The sequence below is a fragment of the Neodiprion virginianus genome, chromosome 6 (assembly GCF_021901495.1).
Source record: "Neodiprion virginianus isolate iyNeoVirg1 chromosome 6, iyNeoVirg1.1, whole genome shotgun sequence".
NCBI lineage: Eukaryota > Metazoa > Arthropoda > Insecta > Hymenoptera > Diprionidae > Neodiprion > Neodiprion virginianus.
In genome coordinates this window covers 20,874,741-20,890,428 of record NC_060882.1, presented here as the reverse complement: position 1 = coordinate 20,890,428, position 15,688 = coordinate 20,874,741, and the positions used below count along the sequence as shown (strand labels likewise).

The window sequence follows — 15,688 nt, the reverse complement described above, 5'->3', positions numbered from 1 at the left end:
AATATTATGGGAGTCAAAGAGCTATTCCGGAGTTGCCGAGCGTGTCTCCGTTTCCTCAGGAAAGCAACACCTTAAACCCGGCACAATTTCCATGCCACGTCCTCTCTTTTACACGGGCGCAGCACCCGCACCGGCGGATACGCAACGCACACACGTGCAAAATTCTCGCACACATGTGCGGAAACGCGTGTTAACGTGTCGGGCCGGAGGACACGGGTCGATCGGCACGCATAATCGGCGAAGAAGGAGAAGAAGAAAAAAAATACGGCTTTCCGTGATTGTTTTCGGAAAAAATTCTCTACATCTTCAACGTCTCCCACCTCCAGCTATTCCCATAAATACCTATATCACGATTTTTGCGGTCGACGAAACTTTCCCAAGATATAATTACCCTCTGCGGAATTTCTGTGTTACGATTAACCCTTTGAGTAACACATTGTTGTGCCGAGTCAACTTTTGTAACAAGATAGTATTCTATGGTTTTCGGGGTCGCTAATTGGATTCGCCATGCTAAACTTTTTAAATCTGATTTTAGATTCGTAATCTGCGACCCCAAAAACCCCTGTACAGAGTTTTTTTTTTTTTTTTCTCCCGATTCAATCGAGTTTGCAATTTTAGTCTGCCAGATTAGATCCACCATCTTGAATTTTTGAAATCCAATTTCAGATTCATAATCAGCGACCCCAAAAAATTATATTTATGTGATACATGTATACATGTAGATGTGTAACTTTCCCGGAATTGAATTATTCCTTCAGTTGTCACGATTTTTTCCCATCAATTTATTTCTATCGCTAATAATCTACATCATATCGCGATAATTACTCCCGAGTATTAAAATCCTACGAGTATATAACTCTCAGAAGTAGAAAAAAAAACGCAAAGAAATATGTTCAAAAGTTCTCCAAATATACGAAAAATGGATATCAAATATGTGATAAGAATACCTTTACCATTACGACTCAAAGGTTGATCCGTCAGAATTTTCTCGTCCTCCGCATCGTCGTCCTGAACAAGGATTCGCTCGCTGAGAATAATATACACACATATGTACAGCTGTATACCTATGTGAAAAGCCCGAGAGAAGCATGTGTACAGCGAATGAAAAAAAGCATGTAGTTTCGGTCATTGCCTCGACGTCAGATGCGAGCGGAGGTCTCGTGTTCTTCTCTCCTGCAGGATCAGGACTGCGAAGGATGCCGTCGGCCAGAGCTTCTCATCCTCGAATCGAGCCCTCGGTATTTTCCTAAGATGATACGATATCCGAAACGAGGCCTCGCATCGGACATCGGCGAAATGAAAAACCGCCCCCCGAGTAAAGTTTCGAGAAATCGGAACGATCGTCAGCCGCGATATATTTCTTCCCCCGAGTTGCGGATGCGTTTCTCAAGACGGTTGGCAACCCCCGGCGATGGAACAGCGCCGATCCCCTTTGTCCGTAACCCGAGCCGACGATACACCTTCAAAAGGTCTCGTCGGCGCGCATATACTTCTCGTCTGTGTAAGGGATGACGACTCGTATGTGGAGGAGGAGCGGAATATGCGTCGGGCACGCGCCGGTCTCCCCGGCTTCCGGTCGCCACCCTCTAACTTCCGCCACCCCGCGTCATTCCGCGCTAACGCATGCAAGGCCTGCGGTTGTGTGCGTCTTGTATCTCTGTGCTAAATGCATCTGCAGTCGTATGGCAGGGCAGAGACGGGCCCTCCTCCTATTTTGCCGGAGGGACCGAAGGGACAGACAGATGTACGTACCTATAAGATGTGAAATTTTATAGCGTACGCAGGGCAGGCGTCTCGATTATAAACATATTCCCGTTCTCGTCTTGTACGCATTTCTTCGTTTTTTTTTTTTTTTTTTTTGTTCTTTTGCAAGCGCCGAAACGTCACGGCGATTTTTATTCTTACATTCGTATTCGTAGGACTTGGACTTCTTGTTTTATCGATTGATCAAGTTGAACCCTTCATCTGCGCTCTATTCTCCCCAGCTGTAGGCAAATATTTCGAGTACGTGTCTCGTCTGCACATAAAAGTATCGAGTTTCCGAATTCGATGAGTTTTGAATATTCTTTTTGCCGATTGGTGATTTTTTTTCCCTCTGAACTGGAGTTACATACGATGTTCTATAGATATTAAAATTTCTCAAACATTCTTACTGAGTTTCTTAGAACAGATAAAAATTTGAAAAATATCCTGTATAAAAACTTTCAGGTTTATTCGTGCTGATTTTTTACTAGAAAATTTGATTAACCTCTGCAGTGGCTCGCAAAAATATGAATGCTCTTCTAACTTTGCCTCGACTTTGCTTTTTTAGTATCCGATTGATTGAAATTTTATGATTTAACGAATCTATATCAATTCGAACATGTCGCAGAATCTCGGCTGAAAGGTGAAAATTATTTTTAATTACGTTAAAACGGGATTCGTGTATTCAATTGAATTTTGAATAAATCCAAGCACAAGACTGAGGCTTCTGCCTCAGCCGATCGAAACCTGTTACCGGATCACGACATGAAAAGCGCGATACACGAAGAGTTCCAGATCGGTATTACACGTGTTCAACAACCTGAATCGTCGTTTCCCGTGGTCGTCACAACGCTTCAATTTTCCAAGGCTTTGGTATTGGTGATGAAAGGATGGGCGGACAGACGGAAAGACTGGCTTAATGAACAACCGTACGTGGGAGTAGAGCGAGTGAACGAGTTAACTTCATACATACGAACCTACCGACGAACAGAGTTACGGAGCTCGCACAAGGAAACGGAGACACGCCTGGTCTGCAGTTCACCCCCATGAGCTACGGAGCTACCGAGTTTACCGGACGTAAAAAAGTGTTCCGGCTGCAGACTCGATATGTTCCGTAGATAACCGCCGCTCGGCCAATCAGATTCCTCCGAAATACTCACGTCTGAAATCGAGTTGTTTCTTGGCCTTTCGCATCAACTTCGCTCAAGTTTCCTCATTACACCTTGAAATGGTCGCGTAATATTTATCCTCATCAAAAATACCGGTTGCAAATATTTTTGCGAACCTGTCTTCTTTTTTCTTTTTTTTTACGGATTCCCGGTAGACGGGTCTACAATAATATTTTGAATATTAAGTCGCGGGTTTTAAATGGGTTTCTTTTTACCTGTAAAAAACGGCTCCCAATCCCAACTAAATCTCGTAATAAATCTGTTTTACGGTACAGAATTATCGGGGATAGCACGTGTTAGCCAAAAGGTGCGGCGGTATTCTGTCGTTGATCTTTTTCCGCCACACTAATCTCGCGGACGAACATCGGAATAACTCGGTACGGCTCTCGGTTGGGTAAGATTCGTAAGGATTTGATCTGCAGGTAGAGAGGATGGCGACCCTCTTCATTAGCAGAGTGGCCAACACTCCGGGAAACCCGAGAATAGCCGGGGAATTGTGATAGACTTTTGTTGTATAAATTGTTTTCAAACCGCAACGATGCTTCCTAAATTCAGCAAAGCTAATCTTTTGAAACGGCCTTGTTCAATTCTAATTATTTGTATGAAACGAAGCAATGCTATGTGGTTTCGAATTCAAAATCATACATCGAAGGTGCACAATTTCTGGAACTTTGGTCATAAAAACCATACAACATTACCTAAGTTTTGTGGCAAAAAAATCAGGGAATCCTGAGTTCTTCGTTACGGGAAAAGTCGGGTAATTTTATTTCAGCAAAAGTGTCGTCACCCTGATTAGACGTACAAGTTCTGGCGAAGGAGCTGCTCCTTCGCAATTTAAAAACTCGATGAACACAGACGAAGAAACTGCAGACAATCTGCTCTTTAGCATAACCGGTATTAATCAAATCCGTAGCGCGACGAAAATAGTCGATTACCACATTCTGTTCGCGGTAAGCGGACAACCGCCATTCGACATGCAAGTTTACCTTTACGCATGCATATTGTCTGCGGTAGCTGTACGCGAATTCACCCGGCACTCCACCCTTGTACCTCACGGTATTACAACAAGGGTGCGCTCAATGGGAGTAAACGCGAATTTCTGTGAGGTGCACAGGGGTAGGAAAAGCGCGGAATGTGCAGCGCTTCGATTACTATGCACCCTTCTCACTTGTTGATTCGAGGACTATTACAATACGGGACCTGATCATCGAGCAGGTCCGGGAAAAATAAACCCAGCGTTGGATTGAATTCCAACGAGATGAAGTAAAAAAAAAAAAAAACGAAAAAAAGAAACGTTGAACATTAATCCAGAAGTGTCGTTGAAACTCGATGGAACGAATATCGCGTATTGCAAGACTACGAAAAAGAGTAATTTAACGATTCCAATTATAGGAAGTAGTAGCCGAGAAGAAAAGAAACTGCTTGTCTGCGATCGCTCAGAGAGACTTGGGTCAGTTTTGCAACGCGTGAGAAAATAATACGCGCTGATCGAATTCTCTTTCCAATTTCACGTTCCCTCGGCGTTTGGATCTGGTCCGTTTCACGCCGTACAACAACTCGCGGCGTGACAACTTGACGAGAAGTTTTTTTCTAAACGAGATCACGTTCTTCACACCTCGATTGATTGCAGAGTCGCAAATCGTGGACCGCAATCACGACACGATCGCGTCTCGTAGCCGACTATCGTCAACATTCCGCGACGGTGTGGAAAATTCTCTTTACCACTCGTCCAGCGGTTCACTGCCTGATTTTTATTCCAATTTCGAGGATCCTTTCCTCGCCCATCCGTTACCGGCGCTGTTAATTTTGCCATGAAAATCGGCCAGCCTTTCGTCCCTGAGAACTGCAATGCGGTTTCTGCGCGGAGAGACGGACGCTCTATGCGGCTGTTTGCCTACCTGCACGCCATGCGCACATGTGCGAACCAGTACCTGATCCGGGGATATACGGGCGAAAACCAATATCGCCGGGGAACGGATATCGGCTTTCGGTGCTGTTGTCCGTGCCAGCTTAAAATATTCCAGGGATTATGCAAATCGGGATTTCCTATGGGACGATGGGACGTATACCTACGCCGTAACCCACCGCGCGTTTGATATTTGGCGTTAATTTATCACCCGTTCGCCACGCGTTGGCATTTTTCATTTGCGTACGATTTTTGTCGGTGTAGCGTGTGATTAAGTTGTACAAATGTTGGACTCACCTGCTGTAATAATAACTATTCCAGCAGAGCCGGCTTTATTCATCTTATGCAGCAGTCATCCTTTCACTAAACTTTCAACCTTTTTCTATATTTATGCTTCACGCTTCACTCTCTATAGTTTCATCTACTTCCCACTGTTTTAGATCGGTTTTTTTCTTCTTTATTTATTCCTTCTTTTATGCCAACAATGATTCATCGCGCTCCAAGCCGCTTGGGATTTCCGATAACGTGAGCTGATTTTCACGAAACAAATTCGCCGTTCTGTATCCAGAACGTTTTTTATCGTTGATTTTAATATCGTTCATAGATTGGTCAGCGTGCGTTTCATTAATTCATTATTTCAATAATCCAGGAAATTATATCATCCATCGAATCATTTTATTTTTCATCTTTCAAATTAAAAGTTGGTAAAAAACTATTGAAATGAGAAATCTGTGAGGAAAAAAACAACCCGCCCTGGATTTATATAAGTTGGGATAAATTAATCGTACCGTTCTTTAAGACTTCTATTAATTCTACTGTAACAAGAACGCTTCAGATCCACCATTTTTTACTCTTATTCTGAGGATAATTATAAACCAGTTAGCGGAAGCGAGGCGGGCTGTACGAAGTGGAGATACGACTGGGCCGAGTCTCTCTCCGTGTGAAAGACGAAATTGTGATAATTATTATCCGACGTTGCAAGCTGTTGTTGTTGGTTTTTTAGGGGCGGGTATCCACGCAGCACGAGTCGATTCTCAGCCTGAATTAAGATGCGGGAATTAGATTTGACGGTGTTTAATAAATCGTTTTACTACCCGCTGATACGGACGATACTTTGGACGGATGAAAAAAGTATGCATAACCCGCATGCGAGATGAATTCTAGTCATTAAAGCCGATACGATACGCGTCGTATTTGGAAGTTTCACGTGCTCTCGTCTTATCGCTTCATCGACAATATCAAAAGCGCCCCCATAAAACACATAGGGGTACCTCACCTCGCTTTCAATTTTGTGTAACTTTCTTCAATTCGTTCACTTGAACGGCTCCGAACTACCTGATGGAGGAGGACACTGTCGTCCTTTTCAGGACAGAGATCTTGTCCCAGGGACACCCTTATATTCCTCAAAACTATACACACCTTAATTCTTCACAAAATCAAGTCTGTGAATCGAGTACTATCTAGTTTGCTTTTCCTGCAGAGCCAGACGCCCGAGCGGATGAAATCGTCACGATCGAATCAGTCCGGTGCTGGAATCGCCGTAGCGTTACGCGATAGCTACAGTATCTCTTTCGCACGTTTGCGACAAGGCCGAGAGACCGGATCAAGTTTCCATGAGACTCGCAGGACCAGCCTCGTCCCATGACAAACCCAAACTCTGGACGCAGAAGTCGAAATAGAGCAGAGTGCGCCTTGTCAAATTAATCGAACGATTCTTGCCAAGGAATAGATTTTTCCGTTTGAAAGCTTACTCGTGATTCAAAAGTTCTTTCTTTCAAACGGGGATCAATTTTTTCATCTTCTCAGATCATGTTTTTCGTACCAGTGCTATCACGTTATCTACTCGAATCCCCAATTAAATTCAAAATGCAATCAAACGACCGGTTTATTCGACCGAGAATGAATGGTGGATCGGAAAGTTTGAGTCGAAAAGGTTGTACCGTAGATAGGCACTACAAATAATTCCTGTTCCGATTATCCTCGGCGCAGAATTACACTGCGGGCAGAAATTGCTTATCCTGAGCAGTGCGGAGTTGAATTCACCCGTTGACGATTGCCAGAATCAGAGATTTTTAAAACCGGTTAAAGAATTGCAATTCATGCAGATTTCGTAGCGCTGCTTCTCGGAGTCGTCGCTTCCTCCTGACAACACCGAAGTTGGTACATTAACGACAACCGCAATCAACGAGCCTAAAAATCTCGATCCGTGTACACTTCGCAGTTATCGTTCCTCGGGACGTTAACCCCCGACAAACCCGTAAAGGGACGCGAAGACGCTCGACTCGAGGTTCTTCGCAAAGACGTGAATGGTATCGATCTTCGTCGAGACGAAGCACGACGCGTGGCACGCGACCTGCGGCGGTCCAAAAGCTTTCTTCTTATCGTAATCCCGAGGCGCTGCGGGGCCGGAGCTTGCGTCTCGATACCTACCCATACTCGGGACAGCTTATTCGGGCGAGTGTGGGTAGGAAGAAGAAGAAGACAGGCAGGCAGGCAGGCGGGCAACCGAACCAGGGAGTCTGGGTGGCACCTAGCCGCTACGCCACCTCCGAGGGGCAGCCGGGTGCGCCCAGGTAAGGGCAGCTGTTCACCAGGTGCGGTTCACCCCTGAACACCCCTGCGACAGGGTGGGGGAAGAGCCGTTTTCCGATTGGTCGGCGGCTCGCGCGCGCCTCGGCGATACCCCGGGAGCAGCGTCGAGGATCCTTCAGTTCGCTGCGAGCGCTCGAACAGAAAGCGAGTGCTCCGAGCTCCTCGTGCACGGTATCTCGCTGGGTGCGCGCCGCGGCCTCGTCCGCATAGTTTTTTTTTTTTTTTTCTTCTTCTCAACTCCTTCCTCGTCTTCGCCGTTGAGAACGTCGCGTAGGAAATTAATTCGGTAGTACTTGTTACAGCTGAGTTTGCATGAAACGCGCGTTTCCGTCGTTGAACTAGTTAAATTCTCGTAACGTTTTCGGTAAAGGAGACTCTGTCTCGATTTCGGGGGGAAAAAAAAAAAAATTACCGCGATAGGACGGAAGAGAAGGAGAAGGAATTACCCGAGAGAAAAGAAACAACTCGTCTCTTTAATCTAGTCAAGATAATACCAACTACGTTACATATGCGTAATAAAACGGATATATATAACTATATACACATATATACTTGGAATTATATATTCATCGGTCGAACTCGGTAATACCTGTAAACACGTACACAGTGGTAAAATATAAGGAAAAAGTGTCGAAAAATCTTGCCGCGTTTTACAAGAGCGGTAACGCGAACGATACAAGAACGAAACTGGTGCCAACGAGATATATCGTAACTATAAAGTGCCGGGAGAGTTTATTCGTATGTATGGTGAAGCTATACACACACATATGTATACATGGTCTAACCAATATATGTATGTATACATGTATTGAATCGTATATTGATATATATATATATACATATATCGCACGCTGTTTCGACGTCGTCTCTTCGAGTTCTTCAAGTTAAAGACGGCTCCATTAATGGGGGTGTCCGGTGATTGCGCGGTGCGCTCCGCGAGCAGTAGGAGTCATCCCTGTCACTGCTGCAGTCACGCGGCCAGCGCGAACGCCAGTGCTTCGTCCCAACACCACCACAATCATCACCAACACCACCACCACGGACACAACAACAACAACAATAATAACAACAACAATAACAACAACAACAACAACAACAACAACAACCACAACAGCAAAACAACCGACAACCACCATCATCAGAACGGTGCCGATACCGTTGGCGTGTTGGCGCCCTTACGCAGCAAGATGAAAGTCCTCAAGAAGCTTAAACGAAAGATGGGTCTAGGTGAGCCGTGATATCACGATATATTTGAATTTAATCTACTCGAACGTCAGACGTATTGTCTATTATTAAGGTGTATAGTGATATAAGCGTTTCTCTGCAAATGATTCGGTTATAGACGAAGAATCGTGAAAGGTTCGCCGGTTGGTCAGAGTTCAATTGATTACGAGGCTCATTTGGGAAGGATAATACTTTCGGAACTGTTACGCGTGCTCGGGTATTATACCCTGAATGAAAGAACAGCAGAGTAACATTTCTTTACACCGACAACTGAGTCATTTTGTACAAGTGGTATCGTTCATTCAGTCGAGTTTGCCGACGACCATTGTTAGACGGTAGTCAATTATCTGAAGTGGACATCGTTAGTCCGAACGGTCCCTAAATGTGATTGAATTTCTTTCGCGTTTCTTAAAAATTTCGTTTTCTGCCGATTATAAGTTGGCCAGGACTTTACGGTGGTCTGGAAATAATTATTATCGTGATATCCGATCGTTTGACAGAGAGTCTGTGGATTGAGATCAGAATTGGCATATATTGTCAACTCGCTGCATATCGTACGTAAGAATCATCGAGGTATTATAGCGTTTATAAGCCGATGAAAAAGGCCGAGGCTTGTTGTCCGGGTGGAATAAATTCTACCGGCAGTTGCTCGTTAACGCGATGCATAAGGTACTGAAACAGCAACTGCACTCTGCACCTGCCGTATTCGCATAATAAGAATATTGCAACGTCGCGCAAAGATCTCGGTGCATTCTTCGGCACGTGTGGACCTCAAGTTGCATTCTACGTACGACGATTATACCTTACTTGATTGATCGTTTTTGACGTTGAAAATTTTCACCAACGAGTAAAAGTATCTGGGCATCGCAATGGGATTTTTTACGGGATTCATCACAATACCGCCTTATACGTTCGCTCGAAAAGACGAGAATCGCGAAGTGCCGATAAGAGGAGAAAGATAAGGAGGAATTGGATTGTTCCATTTTTGCGGGACTCTCTTTGATACAACGGGCAACCGATGCGAAATAGGTCGCACTGATCAACCAACACACTATGCGACTTGTACCAGCTTAGCGCACGTATGTGAGATGGTTTGAGCCAGATGCAGAGAATGAGAATGAAAATGAAACCGCGTTGGTTGGAGCGGAGTCGAGACGCCTTTTTCCGGCGAGATATGGCCGTTGAATAGAAATAGGTCGATTCGGTCCCGCGGATTGTTCGTTGCGAAGGTTGTATAATACATCCACCCGCGAACAAAGCCCACCGTCAACGTTGCTCAGGGCTGACGTTTAACCTCTGTTTTAACTTCAAATTCGCCGTTTTCGAGCGCGACAATTAGGATCTGGTGAAACACTGAAACGTCGAGTTGCACGAGTCCGGAGTGCGAAAAGATGAAAATTGGATTAATTGAGCCGCCCCTTCGTGATCGAACATGCCGCCTAGATCGTGATCTAGCTCGTCTCAGCCGTAGGTTTTTGCTGCCTTTTCTTGCTCCCCGGTTGGCTCGGAACTAGGCAGCTACACGGAGTTCGTTTTTGCTTTACTGTGCGTTTCGAGCCGAGGAACAAAGTTCTCAAACTCAATTACGTGCACCGGCTTAGACGGAGTTACTTGATCGGTGCTATTCTTCCAGAGAAGACGTATCGAATCCGCGCTCATGACGCGTTTGCAGATATTCGTTGAGCTGCTCGAATTAATGGGTTTTCCGCGTACCTTCAGCGAAGCACATGTGTGCTTTAATGACTCCGGATCAGTGAGGATAATCATGTACCACGGTGGGTCGATATTGCTGCGAGGATAGGCTGCTCGGAGATGCTCCAGTGATATTCAACGGACGGTTTTCAGGACTTTACGAGTTCCATTGAGAGGAAATTATCGCGATGTCAAAACGCCTCCCGGCGAAAGCTTAACGCCGGTTCCGAGCAAGGATATCGGGGCGAATAAGTTATCTCTAATAACAGCGTTTCGGATTTGTATGCTCCTGTTTTCCGGGGCCATACATCTCGCCCGGAGGCGAAGAATCACGAGGCAAGACCCACGCTGAGTAAACAGGCCTCAGCATCGTGGGGGAGCTAGCTGCGTTGCTTGTGGGATAGCCGGAAAACTGATTCACGTTAACCAGAAAGCAGGCCGTTGACTCCACCGGAGCAGAAAGATGATCGTATCGCGAGAAATCAGCGCAGACGATGAATTTGATGGATCTATTAAAACCCCGGCCAAGGCTTTGAGAGCATCGAGAAAGCAACATCTGTCCTTTTCCTCGTCTATGATGAAACCGCTCCTCCAGCTTCGTCCCACAGCCGAACAACGGAGAACCAGCTGACAGCCAGTCCGTTGTTACAGGTCCCCCTCTGGTCTTTAAAATTTATACTCTCGAGGCGGCTACCTGGGTTAGGAAGTCTACCACTACCGGCGTGGAAGGAAATCTCAGCACGGCTTTGTGTCGTCAATCCGTCGATTATCGTAACAGGACAAATGGATAGAACTTGGAATCGTTTCTGCGAAATAGGTCAAGCAAGTCGCACGCAACTTCCTCCTTTGGTTTATTGGAAGCGGAAAGCGTCGTCGCAGCAGGTCATTACTAATAATACCGAGATATTGCGGTAAATGGAATGAGGAGAGGGAGAAAAGCGTGAGGTAGAATTGAAAATTTCATATGAGTGGAAAAATTGCCAGCCGTGAAAGTCTACGCGGTAATAAACATCGCTCTCGTACGTCCACGTGTTACACCCGAGAAGCTCTACCTGCATCTCTTCTATTATAACATAACCGCGCGCTCGCAACGCCGGATGGATCTAAACGGTTAATTAAACGTTAATAATAGACGAACAGGTAGGTATGCAATATTCGGAAGTCCCCGCAACCCCGGTTCGGTGCCCTCGGGTACCCGCACTTACACGTGTCCGTGGCCGGCACACAAGATTCGTTTCCGGTCTGAATATTACCGCGCAGGAAGTTGGAAACATCGTCGTAGAGAAATACTACCCAATGTACGTACCTTTACAACGCATACTAACATGCATACATCCCATAGAGAAATCCTTCGGATTATTCTCTTCGCTTACATGTCGGGGGAGTGTCTTACAATCAGCATGTTTTTCACCGTTTCATTTTCCTCCATTATTTTGCACCGGTCGCCCTCAAACCCGGTCGATTTAATCATTGTTAAAGACTGGCTGCCAACAATTTCACGTTTGTTCTAACGGCGGTATTAAATTGACGAGAGAGTAATTAGAAGTGGGAATACACAACGAATTCGCTGCGGGAACAGATCGTTGCACAATACTACGAGTAAGTAGAGAGAAAAATCGCGCTCACGCGAGTGGCACGTAGATATACACGTGGAAAATGGCACGGTAGGTGGATATAAATACGAGTTTAGCCAGCGCGATGCTGTTTTATCACGTACGTCGACACGCTGAGGTTTCAACTGCAGCGTGGAAAGGCTAGACGGGTGTTCGACTATACGAGAATAGTACCAAAATTACAAAGGAAACGAGGTCGTCACCGTGCGAACCCATGAAACTGCGGACACCGTGCGGCAAGGAAAAGCTGATGCATCTTTCGGTGCATCGACGTCTGCGGTATATCGGCGACCAAGGCAGGATTCGATCGAGATGCACACTCGTTGCTTTATCTCCGTACAGTGATTTCGTTAATAAAAATAGAACACAGCGGAGTATAAAAGCGCGCATGTTTCGAACCTCTCGTCGATGCAGTTCTTTTCCCGGTTGAATGGCGGCTTCTAGGCTGCGCGACGTCGTCTATCCACGACGGGGAAAAGGGGTAATAATAGAACGGCGTAGAATGGGCCGCCACCTTACACACTAGATGCAGGAAGAAGAACAAAAAGATCCTCGACCAGAAAGAGGAGAGTCACCCCCGTCCCACCCCTCTCAATAAAATGGCCGCCCTTTTAACCACGGGTCATCGTATCTTGCAGTGCATACGAACCTGCGCCGATGCACTAAATCTCTGTCAAACTCTGCCCGACTACGTCACGAGTAGTCCTCCTCTCCTTCCACGCTGCCCGCGGAGTCTCGTTGTGCTCTCTTTGCTAAGGTGAATCATGCTCTCGAGCAGAGATTCTCAGCTGGATTCCGGGTTGTACCTCGCCACCAAACAAAGGCCAGGAACACCTCTCGTTAAATTGACCGTCCATTAACGCCGGGACTCGACGAATGCTGCCGGCACATTCGACAATGGATGTAGCGCGAAGACGAACGTAAGGACTGAACGGGTTCGACCGAGAATCTCGGTATCAACGAAAGTGGTGCGGTTGGGCGAACGGAGTGGGTGGAACAACGATTCAAAGCACGCGGGTTCGCCTACAAGGTGCTGCGAGAACGGTTTCTTCTTCATTTGGCAATCACTGACCAGCCTCACTCTCACCCACACTGACAAAGTTCGAACGGTCGCATTCGCACGGTGAATCGTGGTGCAGCGACTGGTCTGACGTCGGCATGGAACAGCAATAACCTGGTCGTTCTCACATACTCCATATCGAGGACCGGTTTACCGTCCGATGAACGCGGAGGAGAGGAGAGACCCATCTAGTCGTTTCCGTGCCTACCTATACCGCTCAGCTGTGATGCTGGACGAGGAGGAAGATATTTACCGCTACGAAAAGCGGCGGCGTTTGTATCTCTGCATTCGTTATGTGTTAACCTAGGCAACAGCGTTTAACCCGAGCTGTCTTACCACCAGTCGTGTGTCACAATCGGCCGCTGCTCGTTGTCGGAGAGTAAGACGAGTACCGGGGGACTTGAGGACATAGTGGAAGACACTCGAGTCCGTGATTTAGGCTAGGCGTTAAGTTTTACGCACTGGCCCAAAAACCCAGAGACTGCGGGCTGTTTGTTGTCCCATTGCCGAGTGCGTCGTTGCCTGATATATGCTCGCGGTCCAGAGATTATTGAGGAGGCGAAACAGACGCGCGCCTGCAACGTTAGCGGGATACAATTTTTCACGGAGTATTGCTCAAGTGGTTCGCTCTGACCAAAGTGGCCTCCTCAAAATTCTACCAACCAACTCGACTGGGCGTGTTGACAGAAGTCCAACAGACGCGGCCCTGTTAAACAGCTCGAGAGAACCAAAAACCTCTTTTTCATTGGTTTGTTCTCGAAACGCGAGACTCTCTTTCTCTCCGCAAAACGGAGATGAAACGCGACGCACGTGAAAATTCAAGTCGGGATGAGTCGGCTCCTAAGCTTTTCACGTTTCGGTCGGACGGAAATAATAATGTCTGTTTGACCGAATCGTGAAAGCCGTTTGGCACACACGTCCCGGTTTACCTTACACTGTTACGTATTTATGTTTACCTACGCGTCCGCGGAATGAGTTGTGTTTCCATACTTTTATTTCACCATATACGGGGAACTCGACAGGTTCAACCGTCTTCTTTCCCCGCACTCTCGCTCTCCGTCCGTCTGTGCCGGGTGAATCACTGTCGTGCGGTGGCCCCGCCGCGTTTTCTGCCTGCCATTACCCCGCACCTACGGTATCCAATTCTGCAATTCCCTGCGGTTAACTTCGGCCGACTTTTTAAGGGCTCCGCGCAAGCGGGGGTGCTAAAATTCGGTCGTCGGAGGGAGCGGAACCCTCCAAGTATCGGGGTGCCTCGAGCACCCGAAGCGAATTGTGGCAGGCCTCTTATTTTAATGGAACAAATGTTACCAGCATGGACTTTAAACCCTTCGAACGCTGTTCGAGTGTTGATTGAAAAACTGTTTTTCCGAGGCATCGAGTACCGAAGGCGAAATTGAGTTTTCAAATTTCGTATCCACCGACGTTATTGCCGACTTGCTATTTCCACCATAGAGACCTTGGATTATTCACGATACGTGATCAATCGGCGACAAACAAACCTTGTACTTTGCCAAGGCAAGGGAGTATTGACTCCCATGGCATTGATTAAGTTTATCGCCAGGTATCAGCAGATAACGATTCAACAACAATCGTTCAATCAATTACCAAATTCTTGTAATCTTTTTTTTTTCTGACGAATGAAATCAATGAACAGAAGAACAAGCAATGGAATTCGCCCGATCAATGTTTCTTTTTTTTTTACTTAATTGTATGATAATAATTTCTGTGAAAATCGCTAGTAATATGGGTAAAACTGCCTGCGATAATGCGGATAGTAGTAGTTTTTCATATCCTACGAAAAGAATGTTTCGTACCACGGTAGCCTGGATATTAATTATTGGAAACCGTTACTCCGATGCGAAAGAAATAGAAAAAACTAGCCCGCGTTGCGGTTCAAGCCATAACGGATGTCCTTCCCTCCGAAAATTCTCGCGGTAGTTCGATACGGTCGAAATATCCGTTTTTCGAGTTTCGTTTCCATTCGGAAATACCGACGTTGGTACAGAGTACAAGTTTCTTGAAAACAGGTTGAATTTTCTTGGTTACAATTTTCACCACCCCTTGTTAACTCATGCATCGTGGGTTACGTGCGTGTAACTCGGCGTCTCCTTTTCTTAACCAATTCACCTCAATTCCTCTAATTTACTCGTTCTTAATTGTTTAATTCGCTTTTATCACTACGTCGCCGGAAGTCGCGACGACGTACACGTTATACGTGTATAAAACGAGCGAGGGTTCCTTTCGCGCCGATTTGCTGCCCGCCCACCTTCGCCAGTCCCACACCCAATTTATAACGTACAAGCGCCATTGAAAGGCTCGTTGAGCAAGTCAATGACTGAATGAATGGTAAGATGATTTAATTACCCCGAGTCAAGGGTTAATAAGGTGTCAGCTTGACGGCGGCTGCACCGCGCAATGGCGATTCTCATTATCACAGGAAGAAAAATTTCTCTTCCAGCCGGTCTTAATCGTCCCACTCCTATTCCAACCGCTCTTACGGCACGAAAATCATCAAGACTTCGTCGTTCACGGGTTCCGGTCAACATCGATTAAATTCTCCCGGGCATTCGGCGCGAGTCCTCGTGCCTATATCTAATACAATCCGTGACAGAATGACCGTGCCGAATCGCTGACCGCAAAAACTCGGAGCAGAGCGGAAATCGTGGACTACCAGAGCCGAACCACT

The 15,688-nt window shown here is 46.2% G+C and overlaps 1 protein-coding gene across 2 annotated transcripts in view; it reads left to right on the top strand.

Annotated features, from left to right (window-relative positions):
* The window catches only part of LOC124306956 (protein neuralized), a 61,337-nt gene that overhangs the window by 29,533 nt on the left and 16,116 nt on the right, over positions 1-15,688 (top strand). Inside the window, exon 1 of one of the 2 annotated variants that reach the window (XM_046768168.1) lies at positions 7,569-8,637. The exons of the other annotated variant lie outside the window; for it this stretch is intronic. Within the exon in view, the coding sequence (XP_046624124.1) occupies positions 8,313-8,637 (325 nt within the window). The 5' untranslated portion in view covers positions 7,569-8,312. Of the gene's footprint in view, positions 1-7,568; positions 8,638-15,688 lie in introns of those variants that run through there. 2 annotated transcript variants of the gene reach the window in all.